General features: G+C 39.4%; 1 protein-coding gene across 9 annotated transcripts in view; it reads left to right on the forward strand.

Annotated features, from left to right (window-relative positions):
* The window catches only part of PIEZO2 (piezo-type mechanosensitive ion channel component 2), a 431,477-nt gene that overhangs the window by 62,881 nt on the left and 347,900 nt on the right, over positions 1 to 20,696 (forward strand). For all 9 annotated transcript variants that reach the window (XM_012725841.1, XM_012725836.1, XM_012725834.1 and 6 more), the window contains exon 2: positions 14,382 to 14,477. In XM_012725841.1, coding sequence (XP_012581295.1) covers positions 14,382 to 14,477 — 96 coding nt within the window. The remainder of the gene's footprint in view (positions 1 to 14,381; positions 14,478 to 20,696) is intronic.

Genomic DNA, 20,696 nt, shown 5'->3' on the forward strand with positions numbered 1-20,696 from the left:
GAAGGGCTGATCAAATGAAAAAAAAAAAAACCTCAAAATTATAAACTTTTGAATAGAAGGTAATTTTGAGATTATATTTATCTTCCCATTCACTTGTATGTAATTAAGTTAATATACAATTTTAATTATCTTTACTATAATATTTTTTCCTGATGAGGTGGTTGAATATACTTGATTATTTGTCATTGTGGGATTTATCCAAAATTACATTTAGTTTTAGAAAGTCCTTCCCCATTTTTATTTTATTTTTTAAAAAGATGTATTTTTATGGGCTCTCCCTCGAGTTAAAGCACAGCACTAAGAAGCTAAAGCCACTTCAGCATGAGTTCGATCCAGGCCCCAGAGCAGCAGGCAAGTCAGGAGAGACATGCTGGGATCTAACTCACACTGAGGCATTGAGGCAGTTGCAGCTCGCTTGCCCTGCTGCATCCTAACCTGTTTCGCTATCTGGGCTGGCCCCTTCCTTTTTTTTTTTTTTAAGATTTATTTATTTATTCATACAGAACTGGGGTACAGGTCAGAGATGTGGAGGGTGAGAGGATTCACCAGGGACAGAGTGGGGAGCAGAACAGGAAGATCAATGAAGTACACTGCTGAGGGGAGCAGCGGGTGGGTCAGGAGAGGATTGCCGAGCCATGTGGTCATCCCCCGGGCTGGAGGGGATCAAACTCATGCTGAAATGGCTTTACCTTCTTAGTGCTGTGCTTTAACCTGCTGCACCACCAGGGAGGGCCCTCTTCCCCATTTTTAATGCAGAGATTAAAAACAAAAAAGGAAAATAAAGCTGGAGGTTGTGCAGGAAGTTTTCATGCTATGCTTTCCAGAGAAGTCCTCTGGAAACCTTTGCTCTCAGAACACTGAAAGTGCTCAACCTCGGGCCCTTCCTGGTGGCACAGTGGGTTAGGGCACAGCACTGCAAGTTAACCACAGCTGCTTCAGTGTAAGTTCCATCCTCAGCCCTGGAGGTGACCCACATGGCACAGCCGACCTCTCCTGTCTCACAGCTGCATGCTGCAGCGGTGTCGATCTGCCTGTTCTGCTCCCCACTCAGTCTCTGGTGAATAGTTTCACCACCCCTGCACTTCTGGTCTGTACCCCAGTTCTGTATGCATGAATAAATAATCTGAGAAAGATCTGAGAGAGAGAGAGAGAGAGAGAAAGTGTTTAGCCTCTACTCAAAGCAACATATATATCTTGGTCCATTCGCCATCATCACTGAATATTTATTAATCATGGGGCCTTAGGGCTGCCCCAGCTAGAACTGGTCCTGCCAGCAAATGGAAGGCAGGAAGACCCAAGATGTCTCTTGAGATTCATCCCATGTATGATTTAAACACTTATGACCAAACTAGAATGTAGTAACAGAAAAGTTACATGAATAATTCCATTTAGTTGAAACTTGGGATGTTAATGAATTTTCTTAATCCAGCTCTACTGGAATGAAAAATTCCATTTCCTCTTCCAGCTGCTGCCATTTAGGAGGCATACCATGCAGCTCAATGTTTGCTAAAGATGGCCAATGGGAAGCATCTTTTACACTTTGCTTGTGTAATATATGAGGTTGTAGAGTCTTTCTCAGGCCCTCCGAACCCACCCCCTCCCCGAAAGTTGAGCAAAGCCTCACAGAGCCTCTACTGTTTAAGAGGGATTTTCATTGAATTCATGTGCAAGGAAATATGATTAAAGCCCAGTTTAATTTTGCACACACTTTTCTTCCAGGATAAGCTCACGAGAGCATAATTTTGTGACAGAAAGAGGTTCATAATTCAAGAGGTTCTTTTATTTCTTGTCTCTTCCTGGATGTCTAAGTAGATATTATATCCACACATTTTCCCCGTAGACCCTTCCATGACATTTTCAACATTATTGTATGTAACATGTCCTCATGTTAACCAGCTTGAGTATTGTAGCATAATCTGTTTAGTGAACACTATTAAACATTTAGAGCTCTGATCAGTAATGGTAGATTTTCTTTGAGCCCTTTTCTCTGAAAGTCCAACCTTTCATTCATTTATTCTGTGGTCATCACAGATTATTATGTATGGAAACCTGTGCTGGCTTCCCAAAGACAGAACAATGACAAAACCTACACTTAGAGGCACACAGACCCATTGAGAAAGCAGTATGTTTACGGGTGAAATACCACAAGACCATAAGTCATTAGAGTGATGAAGCCAGAATATTTTTCAGAGGTAGAAAAAATTTCTTTCTCTTAGATTTCCTTTTATTTAAAATATCTATGCATATGCATTATGAGAAACACTAGCAGCATAAAATAGCAAGCCACCGGCAGCAGCTCTCCTGCCCACCTGTGACCAGGTAGGTGTTTCTCTTCTCACTTTCTCTGCAAAGCAGCAGAGGCAGCCCCTCCTGCCAAGGCTCTGCAGGCCTCTCTCTTAGCCATCCTTCCCCTTTGGGGAGCAGCTCTTTTTGTCTTTGCCTTCTTGTGTCTGTGAAAGCAGCTTTGACTTTCCATCCCTTTTATAATAAACCTTCCCCTTTGAATATTAAAACATAAAATCAAATGCTATTATTCTTCTTTCAATCTCTAATCCCAGAAGCCAACACTGCTAATAGTCTCACTTGTTCTTATTTTCTGTGTACAAAGGTAGACTAAGGCAGAATGGTTAAGATTATGGGTCCTGGAGGCAGCCTGAGTGGATTCAGTCCCAAATTCCCTTTGATCTTGGACAAGTTACATATCTTTCCTGAACTCTAAGTGGGAGATATTAATATCGACTTCAGATATCTGTCATATCCTATGACTTCGTTTTTATATAGGGTAATTTTATAGGACCCAGTTTACTTTTACAACCTAATTTTTATTTTTTATATTATGAATGTTTCAATCTTCATTCATATGTGTAACAACCATTCTTTATTATTGTTTTTTAAAGCCCCATGATTTGACAGTATTCATTGTATTGTTCTCTTATAGCTAGACAAACATACTTTTTTTTTATGCAGAAACCAATATTGCTTTGGCGGGATTATGAGGGCATAATCTAGGAGATGACAAATGTTTGAGCTCATTTAAGAATGCTTAGGAATTTGAATATACTATTGGACAGAGGGTTTTATAGGTTCACAAAGAAAGGGCAGAAATCCTTTTACTCATTGAGTAAATATTGCTAAGTAGTAACTACATTTACTAATCAGAATGGTCTTAGAGACCAGCAACATGCATGTTTGGGGAGGGTTTAGCAGGAGAGTTCAGATAGACTAGAGGTATATTTAAGCTCACTTTTTCATGGTGTAAATAAAAAATGACAGAGTTCTGCAATCTCTCTTTACTCTGATTAAAATTTACCAAATGATCTAACTGGAGTATTTATAGACATAATGCAATATCTGTAGAATTTTGATATAAACCATTTAGTTTATCTTCATACTGGCAAATGAATTCTATTGATACTTTTGAGGAATAGACTGACATACCAAAATAGACTCACTTCCAGCTTTTTGGGCAAAGTTCTGACACTTTATGGATCATTTAGTAAATACAGAGCAAATACAACAGGTTAAGAAAAGTAAAATGTCATTGATGCTGGGATTTATTTTTTAAAGATGTATTTATTTATGCTTACAGAACTGGTATAAGGCCAGAGGTGTGGTGATACGAGGATTCACCAGAGACAGAGTGGGGAGCAGAACAGGCAGCTTGACAAAGTACACTGCTGAGGGGAGCAATGGGTGGGCCAGGAGAGGTCTGCCACACCATGTGGGTCAGCTCCCTGGCAGGGGATAGAACTCAGGCTGCAGTGGCTTCTGAGAGCATCATAATTTGGTGCTTTAACCCATTGTGCCACCAGGGAGAGCCCCAATGCCTGAAATTTTAAGAAATTCATATTTCTTTATCTAGTGACCAAAAATCAAATGGTCTTATGTTGTGTTCATGAGGTGATGAAGATACCTTTAATAATCTTAAACGAATTACTGGAGTAGTTATTCTAACGTTCCAGTGAAGCACCCTATTAACCATTTTTTTTTAACTACTAAAAAAGATGTCTTATAGACTGAAAAGAGGGGTGGTGAGAGAGCGCACAGCCCAGGGAAGGAGATGAGGTTGGGTGGGAGTGGCGATGTTTCTGTAGTTTGTTGCCAGAAATGGTTCTTTTTCATGCTATGTATTCTCGGTAACTCTGCCTTTTGCTGTGAACTGCATTTGAACTGAAGAAAAGACAAAATACAAGGTCAAAAACCAAGTAGAGTCCAGTGAGGAGGCCTGGATGACAGTGATACATTAGTTCTGTCATTGCTGTTTTGGATGTCCTGGGAACAAAGATAATCATGCTGTGGTCAGAGACTGTTCCTTTGTAGTGTGGCATCACCTACATCCATTCCAGAAGTAATGAAGGCTGGCTACGTGCCATGAAGCTGTGTCTAATTCTCAAGCAACAGGAATATTTGTTTTTGTTTTAAAAAAATATATGTGCATGTATAAATTACATCAGTATTTGTTTTAAGTTTGATTTCTCCCCTCAAGTGTAGTCCCCATAAAATTTCCACCACCAAGTCACCCATGAACCATCAACATAGTGTGTAGAGTTTTTGCTTCTCATTTTATTATTTTTTAATGATTTATTTATTTATGCACACAGAACTGGGGTACAGACCAGAAGTGCAGGGGTGGTGAGAGGCTTCACCAGAGACCGAGCAGGAGCAGAACAGGCACATCAACGAAGTACTCTGATGAGGGGAGCGGGTCAGGAAGTGGCCGGGGCCAGCTTGTAGTGCTAAGTTCCAACCCACTCTGCCACCAGCGAGGGCCCACTTGCTTCTTGTGTTAAACCTGCTCTCCCCACCCCTTCCCTGCTGAATGTCTCAGATTTATAGTTGCATGCTAGGTTTTTTTTTTTTTTTTCTGATCCCTTATTTGTTCCCCATATATTTCTATTTGAAGGCAAAAATGATAGCTTCCGATATGCCAAGGTATTTCAAGGAAAATCAGGCAGTCTTTCAAAGTAAATACACGAAAATAAAAACAGTCATGGAAAGTCAGTTTTCAGCCATGTTAGTTGTTAAATGAGATACAGTGTTAGGCAGCATCCAGTGCTGAGATGGAAGAAAAATTACTTCATTATCATTTGATGAATTGATTTCTTCTCATACTAGTGCACACATCCATCCAGGGAGGGAACTGCCAAAACTAATAAAGAATATTTTAAAGTCTACAGTGAAAATTTACTCCCAAAATCTGATTTTACTAAGTTTTGAAAAAGTTTAATTGTGACAGGCCATAAATTATTCCTGTTATTAAGAAGTTATTGCTGCTTACATAAACTCTATGAATATACATACATCGACTTTGATAGTCTGGTCCTGACTTCTCCTTCTTCCATAGCAGTCTCAGGTTGCTTAGGGAGGATGTGAGGGCCATCTGGCTATAATGTCTGTCACCCCACCACTGCCAGCGTTGACTGGTTGATCTGGCTGGTGAGGTAGGCTCCCCTTTCACCTTCACTATTCCACGTGTGTTCCTCCTGAAGCTGCGTGTGGCATGAAAGAGCTTTCCCAGAATGAGACACGATTTTTGGTCAAGGGTATAAGAGAGCTGCTCTCCCCTGCTAGAACCTCCAAACGTGTTCTCAAGGTTAAGTTGCTTAGGGATGAGCATGTGAGAGGCACTTGAACAATGCAGCTGATTGCTATTATTATTATTATTATTATTATTATTATTTTAAGATTTATTTATTTATGCATACAGAACTGGGGCACAGGCCAGAGGTGCAGGGGCACTGAGAGGATTCACCAGAGACAGAGTGGGGAGCAGAACAGGCCAACTGACTAAGAAGTACTCTGCTGAGGGGAGCAGCGGGCGAGACAGGAGAGGTCTGCCGTGCCAAGGGGGTCACCTCCAGGGTGCGGATCAAACTCATGCTAAAGTGGCGTTAGCTTCTTAGTGCTGTGCTTTTACTTGCTGTGCCACGAGGGAGGGCCCAGATTGCTATTATGTTTTAAAATGAAAATTACTTTTATCCTCCACTTGTAATACAGGACAGCAATCCAGTTCCAATTTATTTCTGGTAAAGTCATATGAACTTGTGAATATTTGGTCATTTTTAATGTATAAGCCATCAAGTTTAGTAATCAACCTCATAGTTTACTAATATAAACAAAAAATGGAAGAGAGATGCAGAATTTGATAGAGAAGAGTTACTGCACATAAACAGTCAAATGAGAGGACAAGGATTTGGATTTTAAATACAGCTTTCTATAGGTAAACTTGTAAGAAAGTGAATAAAATATTAAAAGTTTTTAAAGGGGGAAAAAGCACTGTATATGTTCTTTGACATTTATTTTAGACACATTCTACAATCAATCAAGATGAATTTAGAAAACCTGTTTAAGTATTACTGCTAGTAATATTTGATCTGAGAAAATTTATACAGAGAATATATATATGTATATATATATATATATATATATATAATTGAAATATATATGTAATTGAATTAAGGAATAGAATGCTACCTTATGTTGTAATTAAAAATGCAGTGAAAATTTCAAATCAGCAAAAATATCAATCTAAGATTTTAGTGATGATCTGGTTAACTCTTATTTTACACAAAGTACATCATATTGCTCAGTAGAAAACTGAGACCAAAGGCTCAAAACTTTTATATGTAAGATAATTTCTCCTGATTTTTCTTTAAGATTGGCTTTAAAAAATTTAGTACACTGAGCAGTCATGATGATTTTCTGCTAATATAATTTTATTCTGCTTTTTCTTGAGGCTTTACTCTAAAATTACATTATTTTTAACCATCATCTTAATGAAATTAATATGCAATAGGATATCTCTATTTCTTCTATTTCCTTGGATTTTCTTGAAACATAACTGAGATATAGCAATATGTTAAAGATGTACAATTTGTAATTTTGAGATACTCGGGTATTTCAAGCTAATGACCACCATGGCATTACTTAATCCCTCCACATGTTGCATAAATCTTTTTTTTTTCTTTTTGTGGCAAGATATTTGTCTGGAAGTATAAGAAATGTATGACTGATAGATTCTACCTTGTGCTGACCTACATCCTGGATCAAAGTCAGCTTTCCCACATTCCTGAATAAAAATGTAATGTTAATATAGAGGCCATTTTTTAAATGTGATGGCATAATAGTTTTTCCTTGAAAAATATTTATTTTAGTCTTTTGTGGCGCAGTTTCAGCTGTTCTTAAAACATGCATGAAGAATATACTGCAGGTGCTATATGATATGAGCGAGCAGGTAAGCATGCCTTGACATATGAAGAGTAGTGGAGAGACTCTGTGGTCTCATGTTCCTTAAAGAATTAATTTTTGTAATTTTGTGAAGACAGCATGAAGGACATGATCTCATGGATGTGGTGGTCAGAGACACAGGAAAAGGAAAGAGAGGGCTTATGTGTTGGCTATTGGCTATTCTGAGACATCATTACGACACAATTTTAGCCCAAGGAAAACACAGGGGTCTGTAAAGGAGGAAAGCCTTCAAAACAACTAGACAATGAAGCAGATAACATAAAAGTCTCTTCCTGTCTGTCATCTCTTTGATAATTTTACTTCCTTAGGAAAAATCTACAATTGTTTAATTTTTTTCCGGCTCCACTAACAATACTTTGCAGCTGTTTCTTTTTTTTTTTTTTTTTTTTTTTTTTTTAAATAAAGTCACCGAAATTGTGAGAGGTTATCCTTTTAAAAGTAATCGATGGCTTCAGAGTACAAAAGGAAAAATACTACTAATATAAACAAACAAAAATTATAGAATCACAAGAAAGGACAGAACTATTTTGTCATTTGGTATTTAGAAGTTGCTTATGATGAATAATGTGTATCTACTGCTTTGGCAACTGTTAAAATAAACAAAGCTTCTTGAGGCAATAAAGCGCATTTAGGATGTACTTAGTTGAAATGGAGATTCTAAACATTTAAGCTGCTGTCTCCCAGGCCATTAATAGCGAGATGCTCTTCAGCCTTGCTAAAGGGTCTGAAGGAAATAAGAGGGCACATGTTGCTAAAAATTGAGCTCTGAGAGCACTTAACTTTAATAACATAATCTAAAATTATTGCCGGCAACTATTAGGGAAGGGTCAATTAAAGTGTGCCTGAACTTTTCTGTGATCATATGGTGGAAATGGAAAATTGTTACACATTATTGCCATGCAAGTGTTTTTATAAATACTACATGGCCATCTTAGTAATTGTCATACTTGCAAGATATTTTTTGCCCATTCACTATTGGTAAATTATAGGTTGTCAAAGTCAAATCTATCATCTTTTCTACTTGGCATGTTTTTCCAAAACTGTGCCAACTTTTATCTTTAGAAGATGAAATTTGTTAACAAGCTGAATCCAATTGTTTACAATTCAAATAGCTGCATTAATGTTTATAAAGTACTTCACTTGATAACTTGTCATCTCACAATTTGTAATTCTTGAGTTCTCTAAGCTGAGGATGATTTCTTGTTTGGGAAATTACTGTTAATTGTTGTCATCTTGTTAGGGACTCTTCCATATAGTGTAGATCGTTAAACCAGACAAGAATAGTGTAAACTATATAGTGTATTTTTAGCTAAAGTAAAGAATCTTTTTTCCTTTGAGCATATTGACCTGCAACAATAAAATGTTTAAGGTAGCGGACAGAGGTCCAGGTGACTTGATGGCCCCTGTGAGGTGTCAAGCACCGGGAGGATGTTGTCCAGCTAGAATATGATATGGAAACTAAGAAAACTGTAAATATGCCTAAGTGTCCTGAATAAAGGCAGCATCATGGTCTATTACAGTAACAGTTGCTTTTTGTCTTCTAAGGCTTTTCTCACTGCAGTATCCCTCATTGACAAGTTCAAAGGCATATTTGCCCTAGATGGGGTAAATCACTTAGATATAGCATTTAAAGTCTCCATAAGGCCTTTCTGGTGACTCAAGGGATTAAATCACAGCACTATAAAGCTGTCTGCCACTGCAGCATGAGTTCAATCCCTGGCCAGGGACCTGACCCACATGGTGCAGACCTCTCCTGTCTCCCTGGATGTTCTCCTCAGCAGTGTATTTTACTCAATCTGCATGTTTTGTTCCCCACTCTGTCTCTGGTGAATTCTTTCACCCCCCACACCTTTGGCCTGTACCCCAGTTCTTGTATGTATAAATAAGCAAATAGTAAAAAAAAAAAAAAAAAATTAAAGTCCCCATAAGCCTGAGTAACTTCTGGTAGTTAGGAAAAGAAATAAATTTTTACATCTATCCTTCTAGGTTCTTGGCTAAGATTATAATAAAGGACAAAGGAATTGGGAAAAAAATCACTTTTTTTTGAGTCCTAAAGACAGTCAAGTAATCGGGGCTCATTGGCGTCATACACTAAAGGAAAGAGGCAAGGGCGTGGGTCTTCTAAGGGAAGGAAAGCAGTTCACAGGAAGATGGAAGAACAGGTGCTGGTTAGCAAAATGTTTGCCAGATGGTGCAGATAAGTCTTCCTGTTGTAAAACTTTACTTTTGATAAGAGCTCTTTTCCTGGCTCAGATCCCTTAGCTAACTTGTTTTAGGCTGTTAAAGGAGAAATAAAGAAGAGCTTTCCTGAGTTTTCTGGATCCAAACTGCCTTTTAAAAAATTAATATATTCATTATATCATCCATCCTTCATTTTTGTACAATGTAGTTTCCCGTGAAATTTCCTCCACCCCACCACCGATTCAGTTGTATTCAGGGAAATACAAATCAAAACCACAATGAGATACCACCTTATACCAGTAAGAATGGCACAAATTAAAAAAATTAGCAACAGCAAATGTTGGTGAGGATGAGTGAAAAGGATACTCTCCTATACTGCTGGTGGGAATGCAAACTGGTCCAACCACTATAGACAGTCGCATGGAGGTTCATAAAACTGCTCAAAATGGAGTTGCCATATGACCCATCAATTCCACTCCTATAAATCTACCAAACTGTCTTTGCCCCAGAATAATCCAGAGGCTAAAGAAGGTCATGGATTCAGCTCCTCTTCTGTACCAATGTCACATATATATATACTAAAGCAGAAAGTGTATAAATTGGGCTGCAATTGCCAGTCAAAAGGGAAAATTTCAGAAGAAAAGAAATGGAGTTGGTTTATTAGAGGTCCCTTGTCTGCTTTTTTATGTTTGGGCATTGTATATATTAACTCATACTGCTTACAAACTTTCCAACCTACTGGCAGTCTAGAGCACTGAATACTATTTCAGAGGTTCTGGGAGTTAACGGCTGAGGGTCAGCCTCTCCACAAGGCTGCAGTCAAGGTGTCTGTGATGGGCGGTCTCAGAGCTCTCCTCCACACACACTCCTGTGGCCATTGACTGGCAAGGTCTCGCTACTGGTTAGAGACCTCATTTCCTTGCATTTGGGCCTCAAGGAGACAGCTCCCAGCTGGCTTCCTCAGGGGAGCCCAGAGGAGAGACTGAGTGGTGACCAGAAGAGAAGCCCCCAAGTGGTTCCCTGAAGCATTTATTGTCTTCTCTTTGTTGGAAGTGAGTCACTAGCTCTACTTGACTGTATGTTTATTTTGGGCAGTGGCAATTGTGGTGACATCATGCCAACAGAAATGCTACACTCCCCAATTTCCAGTGTTTCCTTCTCAGACATCTTAAGTCTTTTTCGCTCCTTGTCAATCATTCATTCATTCACTCATTAATTCATTCCTTACTCCTTCTTGTTCTGCAAACTTGCCATGAGCTGAAATATCACATAGTGCTAGAGAAGACAGAGATGGCCACAGACATGCAAACATGCGGCCGACTGGGGAAGGGCACAGAAGAGGCACCAAGGCATGAAGCCCTCTGCCTTTTGCGGAAAGGTTGGGGTCATGAATAACCTTCCTAAAGAGGGAATGGTGAGCTGTGTAAAGATGTGCTATGTGGGCTTCCCTGGAGGCCTAAGGTTAAATCTTAGAGCTGTCAGCTCTACAGCCTGAGTTCAATCCCCAATCAAGGGGGTGACCCACATGGTGTGGCTGACCTCTGACCCCCCTGGCCACCCACCTGCTGTTCCCCTCAGCAGTGTATTTCATTACATCTGCCTGTTATGATCCCTACTCTGACTCTGGTGAATCCTTTCACTGCCCCCCACACCTCTGGCCTACACCCCAGCTCTTCTATGTGTAGATAAATTTTAATTAAAAAAAAATGTTGCTGGGGGAACCTTGGGGCTTCTTACTGGAGGGACTGGTGCCTGCTGAGGCAAGGAGGCAGGAAGCACCTGGGCAGGGGAAAGCGGCAGCTGCTTAGCTAGACAGCAGTGTGGAGTATAGGATGCATATTTCTGGCTAATAAAGTCAGACACAGGCATTGCTCTGTGCTCTTGAACTGAGCATAAGAACCATCAGTGAAGTGACTACTTAGAATGACCCTTGCAGGGTCCATGAGACCCAGCACCCCCAGAGGCCTCGTGGCACATGGGGCCCCCACAAACTGTTCTGTGCAAGTCCCAAAGATTTCATGGTTCTACTCCAGGGTGTGGGGTTGGAGCCACATGTTCTACTTGGGCCATTCACCCAGAGATTGGCTGGGTCAGTTCCCTCACCCACCTTACCTCCTGGCTTGGATCTTGCCTTCTCACGGAGACCTACCTTCAGTGCACCTAGTAAAGGCTGAGCCAGGCTACTCTACCTAGAGGTCCCTCTCTCTCTTTTCCTGCTAACATCTCTTTTTTTTTTTAAGATTTATTATTATAATTTATTTATGCAGACAAGAACTAGGGTACAAGCCAGAGGAATGGGGGGTGAGACAGAATAGGGGGAGAAGAGGCAGATCTATTGAAATACACTGTTGAGGGGTGTGTCGGTTCTGCTATGAGACAGTTCTGCTATGCCATGTGGGTCTCCCCCTGCCTGGGGATCAAACTCATGCCACAGTGGCTGGTGATAGCTTGATATAACTGACTAACCCCTGCACCACCAGGGAGGTTTCCTACTGACTTCTTGTTGTTGGTGACATTTACCTTCTAGAATAGCATAATACCTTGACTTGATCACTGTTTTATTATGATCTTCACTCCTTATAAGTCTTCCCACCAAAATGTTAGCTCCCTGAGGCATTAAAGGACTTGTTTTCTTTGATGTGCCCCAGCACTTAGAACAGAGCCTGTCACATGCTATGTGTGTGGCATAAGAAATAATTGTTGACTGAATTAATAACCAAATTTAGTGGATATTTGAATATTTGCAACATCAATACTGGATAAGAAATAAGACATATTCCTCTGTATTTTCCTGACAGTCTGATATATAGTGTAGAAATTTCTTCTTGTTCTATACCCTTCCACGAGGTTGCGAATATAAATGCTAGTATCAAAACTTGACTCCCTTTGGGATGAAAAAGCACTTTCATCCATTCTATCCTCACCTATAACACATCCCATACTGCGCTTCATTTGTCTCTATCATTGTAAGCTTCCAGAATCAGTCACCAGAAATAGGGGCCCTTTGACTGTATGCTCTTATTTGTCTAATTTCTGCCTCTGGACAAGTGCTTCTCTATCCAGCCTCTTAAACTCTTAAACCCAGTGAACATCCTATGCTGGGTTGCCTGGTGGTCCCAGACCCCTCTCATTTCCTGAATAAGACCACCCAGCTCTCACCACACCAGGTCTACCCCTTCATCCTCCTTGTGGTCTCTTGACTCATGACTTACCTTTCTGTTTCCTGTTTCCTGGTTGTGACTGTGCTCCTTATGCATCCCCATGTGTCCACTCTCGTCCTTCTCTTGGGCTGAAACCTGTCTTCAGAGGCCATCGAGGACTTCCTTACTGATGATCAAGTAAAAAAATCCCTTCCTCCGTTGTAGTGAACTTCTTTCTTGGAGCACTTTCCTATTGTGAAACTGAATTCCTTGGGTTTTGTCATATCTCCCTAAATTTTCTGCTCCATTTCTTAATTTTTGCCAGTTTTCTTTCATCCCAGTACCAAGGCAGGTGCCTCCATCGATGGCACTTTTCTTTGGTCTTGCCTTTGGAGAGTTGGCTCTTTCTTCCATTTCTGCGAGCACCTCTGCTCAGGGATCACTCCCCTCTAGAGTCATGAAGCCACAATGTGGTCCACACAGTTTACTGAACATTTCCAATAAATCTAAATTCCATGATCTGACTCCATGAATGTGGATAAAAGTAGACTTACCATTTCCTTCTTAGATATTTTCTTTTCCTCTAAGACAGTAATGCTTATCATTCCCCGGGTTTTAGGACTTGGAATCACTTTTGTGTAATCTCTTTTTTTACACTTGTCTGCATTTACTTTACAAAGTAAGTAACTGTGGTTACCAAACCATCTGAGTCTTTATTTTTATACCCCTATCTCCACAGCACCTAAGACTCACTCCCACCAGTCTGGCTCATGTAGAGTTGTCAAATTAATCTTTCCAAAATATTTTCTCACAATCAAATTTACCAGTAAGTGGTCAGTTTCTTTTGTTGGTTTACTCATTTCCTAACAAGTTAACTCCACATCCTCATGCCTGCTCCTTCTCCCCAACCTCATTCCAAAATTTTTCTGTACTATGATGTTGTTAAATTAGTCTCCTCAACCCACAACTCATACTTACTGCTAATTGATATAATGTGCCCATTTTATTTCTATATGGAATGCTGTACACTTTCTTCTCCTTAATAATGAGGGTAAATGCAATAATTACTCATGTGTCTTACAGCTGCTTATGTAGAAGAACACAAATGTTCTAAATGAATTGCTACATTTATTCCTCATAGTAAGCCCATCAGTTAAAGACACATTAATCCTCATTTCCCAGATGAGAAAATGGGGAAAGTTAAGGAAACCACTGGGGCACCTCTCTGGAATTTTGCGCTACCTGTAATATGAGTGCTACAGACAAAAGTACAGAGACTTGTGAGACAGGCAGACTTGAATTCAAGTCTAACTCCATCAAATCCTGGCCAGGGGGATTCAAGTGTATAGTTGAGTTTTTTTGAGTTTGAGTATCTTTATAAAATAAACATTGCATGAGATAATCTGTGTAAACTACAGCCATAGAGAATCTAACAAATACTTTTCTACAAATATTTTAATTTCAATTTCATCAGTCCATTGAAAACCTCACTTGACCATTTCAAATCCTAAATGAGTATGCCACTCTTTGTATTTCCATCATGATTTTAATCTGTCCAGGTTAATTTAGGATTTAAAGAGTAACTTGCCTTCATTTGGTATTGCTTTCTTGGTTAAAAATCAAGAGCAAGGGTTACGTATTTTAATTCTTCATTTGTAAGCACATTTAACATAATGAAGAACACAGTCTTCACCTGTAACTGGAATGTCTGTCTAGGCAGTAATGTGTCCAACTGAGTCATAGCTGAGTACACTATGGTCCTGTCAGTCTGCTGTTATTTAATGCATTCTTTTCTCTTTCTTCCCAACACAGCATGTGCATTCAGATATAATGGACTCTCCTTTGTCTACCTCATCTACCTCTTGCTCATTCCTCTGTTCTCAGAACCAACAAAAGTGACGATGCAAGGTAAGAGATATTCGTTTACAAAAGCATGCATGAATTTTTTCTGTTTTATTTACGTGATGTAAGAGGTGTTATCTATGCAGCATTCTGCTCCAATGGGGAGCTGTGTCAAACACTTGAACCATTGCAAGCATGATGGTGTGAACCTTGTTGGGGATATAGCATATCCTCAAATAATGCTTTTTTGGTCAAAATTGATTCTTATAATTTCAATGAAAAGAAAGAATTTTGTCTGACCTTGAGTGAAAAAAAAATGTTAGTTGAGAACCTGGTTTTCTTATTTGTCATCTCGTTTAAAGTTGCAGTCTCCAAGACATTGATAAGTCTCCTATTAACAATATTGAATGTTGATACTAGAAGGCCTCTTCACTTACACAGCTCATCTCCCCATACTAGTTACTTGTTAGGGTTTTATCGGCAGGTTTGTAGTATTTCTGGAATGATTTAATTTGTTAATGCTAGAGAAAGTGAATGTGACATTGATAAAAGAAAGCAGAAGGAGTGACAAAGTTGGCTCATGCATTTATATATCATTGATAGATTTAAATTGGGGGAGAATGTTGTGACAAGTGAAAAAGAAATGGTGCATTGTTTCTAAGCCATGCAGCAGGAGAACTTGTTAAGATGCTGGATCCCAAGCATAGCTTGTTTGTAAGCCAGTTGAGGTCTGTCACACTTGTGCCCTAATCCAGTATGGAAAGGGAGAAATTTAGATCTGAAGGATAGTTTCTCCAGCATGTTAATGCAAAATATAGATCTTTCCCATTGTTTTACAATAGGCTGAAGGTATAGGAATCAAGATTTACCAAGTTTTCTGAGACTCTAATTAGAAGGTATAGTCTGAGATACCATCTCACACCAGTGAGAATGGCATATATTAAAAAATGAAAAAAAAAAGCTAGTAACAACAAATCAACAAATGTTGGTGAGTTTGTGGAGAGAAAGGGACTCTCCTACATTGCTGGTGGGAATGCAGACCGGTACAACCACTATGGAAAACTGTGTGGAAGTTTTTCAAACCTAAATTTTTGGAGTTTTTTTAACTGCTAAAAACGGAGCTTCCATATGATCCAGTATTTCCACTCCAAGGGATCTATCCAAAGGATACAAAATAGACACCTATATTTATTGCAGCACTATTTTCAATAACTAAAATATGGAATCAACCCAAATGTCCAAAAATAAATGACTGGATCAAGAAGATGTGGTACATATACATAATTGAATATTACTCAGCTATCAAAAAAAAAGCTTAACTCATGCCACTTGCAACAACATGGATGGAACTGGAAAGGATCATGCATAGTGAAGTAAGCCAGAAAGAAAAAGAAAAATAGCAGATGGTTTCACTCATAAGTGGAGTGTAAAGGGTCAAGGGAAAATAAAAAAAGTAATTGTAATAAAGTAAAAGCTAAAATCACAAACAACTATAAACCAGAGACATTCTAAAGTGGGGGAGAGAGGAATAGGATCAAAACAGGGATGGGAAGGCACAAGGGACTATGATGATGACACATGGGTGAATTGGTGGTGGGAATTCCATGGGGGTTACAACCAAAATGAAAAACACACTTTGTACAGAAATGAAGAATGATGTTAAAATACATTAAAAAAGAGAGTGAGAGAGAAATCATGATCTGGTTTATAAATATAAATATATTTATGTATATATATGCACACACACACACATATATATATATTTGAAGTTTTGTGGATTTCTACCAGTATAAAAAGTAAATCACAGTTAGAACATGTAATAAGTTGTTTTTCAGAAACAATACTATCATGGGAAATATGGGATATGCCAAAGTCCTCCATGTGCTTTGTTAACCATGTGTTACATGAAAGAGCAAAGAATTGGTGTTCACCCACCCTTCAGCGTAGCATAGAAAGGTCCTCAGTGGACACTGCTAACTCCTGGTGGTGAGTCCTTCTCAATGATGGACTCTTCAGGAAAAGAAGTAAAGACTCTTTTTGTCTCATTCATCCAATTATCTATTAAATTTATAGTGCATATCACCTTCACTCATCATAATAGTTATGACTGCAGATGTTAATTTTCCTGCCTCAGGAAGAATCTAAACAATAGCTCATCTAAGTCACTTAAATCCTTAGCACATAAATTTAAGAAAGACTAGAGAAATGTGAATTTATATGGATCCTAATCAACCCAAAAATGTGTTGTCTGTAGGACCCCACCCACCCAACCCTCATTCCTAGAGTTCAACACAAACAAAGACATTTAAACATAATCATGTCTGGCCAAAGAACTAAGATTATGACCTACAGGGAGCTCCTATTTCAGGCCTTGGGCTCATGTTACAAAGAGAAGGTTTTATACACATTTAGAATAAAGTGCTTTAAAAATGAATACTTGTGTACATTCAATTATCTATTGCTTTCATATTAAGGTGCCCCCTTATTGTTTTATCTGGAAATCAGACACCTGGGATATCCCTCTTCATATTTATATGACAGCATCTGCCTGTGTCTTCTTTCCAAACTAACCAGCCGTGTCCCAGTCTCTGTAAGGGCTGTGAGGTTGGCAAAAGTGTGTTTCCTAGATCCCACTCCTTTATCCATGAGCACCAGGGACTGACACTGTCTGAAGACACATAAGGGATACATCAAATCAAAAGCAAAAAGCTGTTCCCCTTTGTGTAGATAAATATTCTGAAATAACACAATTTTGTCAGGCCCTGCACTAAGATAGCACAATAAAAGCACCCGTCTGTTGGTGATCCCCAGTAGGAGAGAAAGCCCTGAGCTGGATAGGAAATCCACAGGCCATTCTCCAGTTACTATCTTGAAGCAGCCTTGTGCTTATTTATTTTCCTCTTTCCTGTATTTCAGTGCCAAGAAACAAGAGTGATATTCAACACAGCCTCATTTATTTATTTGTTGTTTATGGAAATGAAGGAACTCTAGGAAAGGATATTTTTATTTTTTGAATGTGTGAGACACCTACTCTAGGAATTTCCAAAGTCTGTGATTTGAGATGTTCCACACTGGGCATTTCTATGGTACATGGTCCAGGGACATTGAAACTGACATGGAACAGATGCAAACTGTGACAGAACTTGTTGGTTGTTGGGGAGCTTTTCAGGGGGACTTATGTTCAGTTGCATTCAACTTTTCTAATTTGTGTTCACATACATTTCTCACAAATGATAAGAAAATGTATTGTTAAACAGAATTATTAGTTTCTTCCCAGACTTTAAATGGTCACCTCTCATTCAGATTTAAGTATCACTTATTTAGAAGTGATCACCTTATTTTTCATGCTGTGAGCCAGTTTCATATGTTTGAAGTTGGTCCTACTATCTGAAATTATGTATGTAACCAATCTACATCAAGAGCTGAACTTGAAGATCTTGGCCATGCCCACATCCTGTTTCTGTGGGAAGAATCCTGACCTCTAAGGCTGAGGAAATTTTAAGTAATCCACAGGCTCATCTGCTAACTCTTAGATGATAAAAATGTCCCCTGGTTACTTAAGTGCTCCAATCAGTCTCAGATGGGTATTCCATGTCTCCTTATCAGGGTCAAAATTAAAACTATAAAACAAGTTTAAAACTTCTCCCTTATGCTAATGTGTGCCCAGGGGACTTCTCCCTGGGGCAGCTACTTATACCTCTTCCCCTCCCCCTTCAGCATCCACTGCCCTGAGCTAGGATGACCCTCCCTGGATGTGTGCTCTTCAGTAGGTCCCAGAAAGGAAGGATTCTCTTTCAGCTCCTTGGTCTAGTATGGGCCCCTTTCTTTTTCCCATGTTGACAGCATTTGAGTGAAATAAGTGAACTGGCTCCAACGTGATTTCTTTCTTTTTCTCTTTACCCTCTGTCTGTCTGTCTCTCCCCCTGTCTCTGACACATAACTGAGTCCTCACATATACACAGCACAGGGAATACACACCGGGAACCTGTCATATGTGTGTGTAGCATGATGTCCAACCCCCCAGGTTCACAGCATGATCTCATCATCCCCTTGCTAGCCTTGGGATTCTTTTTACGTATCCAACTCTCTTGGCTTCTCCAACATTCTTTTTTATGTCCTCCATGAGGCAAGAGATAAGAAACTATGAATGGAAAGAGCTGTCAGTCTCCCTAGTATTCAATGGAGAATGAGGAGTATTTGCCACTAGGGTTTGATACCTCACAGGAAGCTGAACTAGAGCTCCATTTCTATGGATTTATTGACTAAATCTCTTTCCCATCTGATATGTAAACTTCAAGATGGCAAAGATGTTGCTGTTTTGTTTACTATTAGGTTTCCAGGATCCATAACAGTGTCTGATGTATAGTAGGCATTCAGTAAATATTTATGAAAGGAATGAATTTATTTCCAGAATCTAGCTTTCTAGAATCATTTGTCAATGAGTTATAAGCCTATGCTTACCTAAATCTATCTAATAGCAAACACCATAATATAACTTATTGCATATGCCAGTCCTCTGGAGATAGAAGTAGAAGGTAAATGAGTCATGGAGTTTGTTGTTTTGGATTTAATTGGGATCAAAGAATCAAGAGTAATTAAACAAATAAAGATATTTTATTTCAAACAGTAGGGTTTTATTTAAGTATAGAATATTGTAGGGAAAAAGAGCAGTTTTTTCCTTAATAATGTATATTGTATTGGATTGTGACTGCTTTTGTTAAATTTATTTTTTTTAAGATTTATTTATTTATACGTACAGAACTGGGGTACAGGCCAGAGGTGCAGGGGTCATGAGAGGACAGAGCCTGGAGCAGAACAGACAGACTGACTAAGTACACTGAGGGGAACTGCGGGCATGACAGGAGAGGTTTGCTGTGCCATGTGGAGCATGTCCAGGGTGGGGATCAAACTCATACCAAGGTGACCCTGGCCACCTTCGCAGTGTTGGCTTTAACCTTCTGTGCCACCAAGGAAGGCCTGTTAAATTTGTTAACTAAGGGCCCTCCCTGGTGCTACAGCCCGTTAAAGCTGGTTTAAGCTAAAACCACTTCCACATGAGTTCAATCCCCACCTGCCCTGGAGGTGACCCACATGGTCTGGAAGACCTCTCCTGACCCGCCTGCTGCTCCCCTCAGCAGTGTAATTCATCGGTCTGCCTGTTCTGCTCCCCATTCTTCTGGTGAATCCTCTCACCGCCCCTGTACCTCTGCCCGTACCCCAGGTTTGTATAAATAAATAAATAAAATCTTTAAAAAAAATTATTAACTAATATGTAATTAACTGTAGACTACATAACTGTCAGAGCACACTGGACTTAGAAATCTCATGAATCTTGACTCTCCCTGGTGGCACAACGGGTTGGGGGCACAGCACTGCAAAGCTGGCCGCAGCCTCCTCAACACGAATTCTACCTCCCACAGGGAGTACCCCACATGGCACAACAGACCTCTCCTGTCTTGCCCACTACTCCCCTCAGCAGTATACTTAGTCAGTCTCTCTGTTCTGCTCCCAGTTCTGTCTCTGGTGAATCCTCTCACCACCCCTGCATTATAGCCTATACCCTAACTCTGTACACATAAGTAAATAAATCTAAAAAAAAAATGAGAAAGAAAGAAATCTCATGTATCTGACCATAGGCAGTCTTCAGGACTTCTCCTACTGGTCTCTAAGTAACTGAAAATTATGTGTTTATATGGTTTCTTGTTAAATAATATTTGGGGTAAGCAACCTATTAATAGAGAGCCATAAACTCTGCCTAGTTTGTCCATGTTATTATTTCACGCATCAGTTAGTCCAATTCTCACAATGATCTTTTAAGGAAGCTATTAAAACTATTATCAAAAGTATGAAGACTGAGTTCCGGATGGGTGAAGAACAAGCCCTAGGACATGCAGGTGCTGTGTGGGTGAGCCACACTCTTAGCTGCTTTGTTGTTCTGACTCATTCCTCTGACAGAACATTGTCCTTTGGGGATTTACAAAGGAAAAGGGAAACAGAGTCATTTAATAAATACTTGTTGACTGATAGATTACCATGCATTGGGAATAGGATCTGGAGTGATAATTTCAGTACATTTAAGGGAGTTATTTTAATATGCATCGGTGTGGACTGATGAGCTATGTGTATGTTACATATACATTGTGTTAAGTGTGACTGGTATTTCTTTCAACAAATATTAATTTGAAAGACTACCTTTCACAAAAATTTCTGTTTGGATTTGTGGAGGCTGAAAGGAAAGAAAACATGGCTCTTCACTGGAGCAGCCCTTCAGAAACACTGGATCTT

The sequence above is a fragment of the Condylura cristata genome, unplaced genomic scaffold (genome assembly GCF_000260355.1).
Source record: "Condylura cristata isolate star-nosed mole 26May11 unplaced genomic scaffold, ConCri1.0 scaffold00016, whole genome shotgun sequence".
Lineage (NCBI taxonomy): Eukaryota > Metazoa > Chordata > Mammalia > Eulipotyphla > Talpidae > Condylura > Condylura cristata.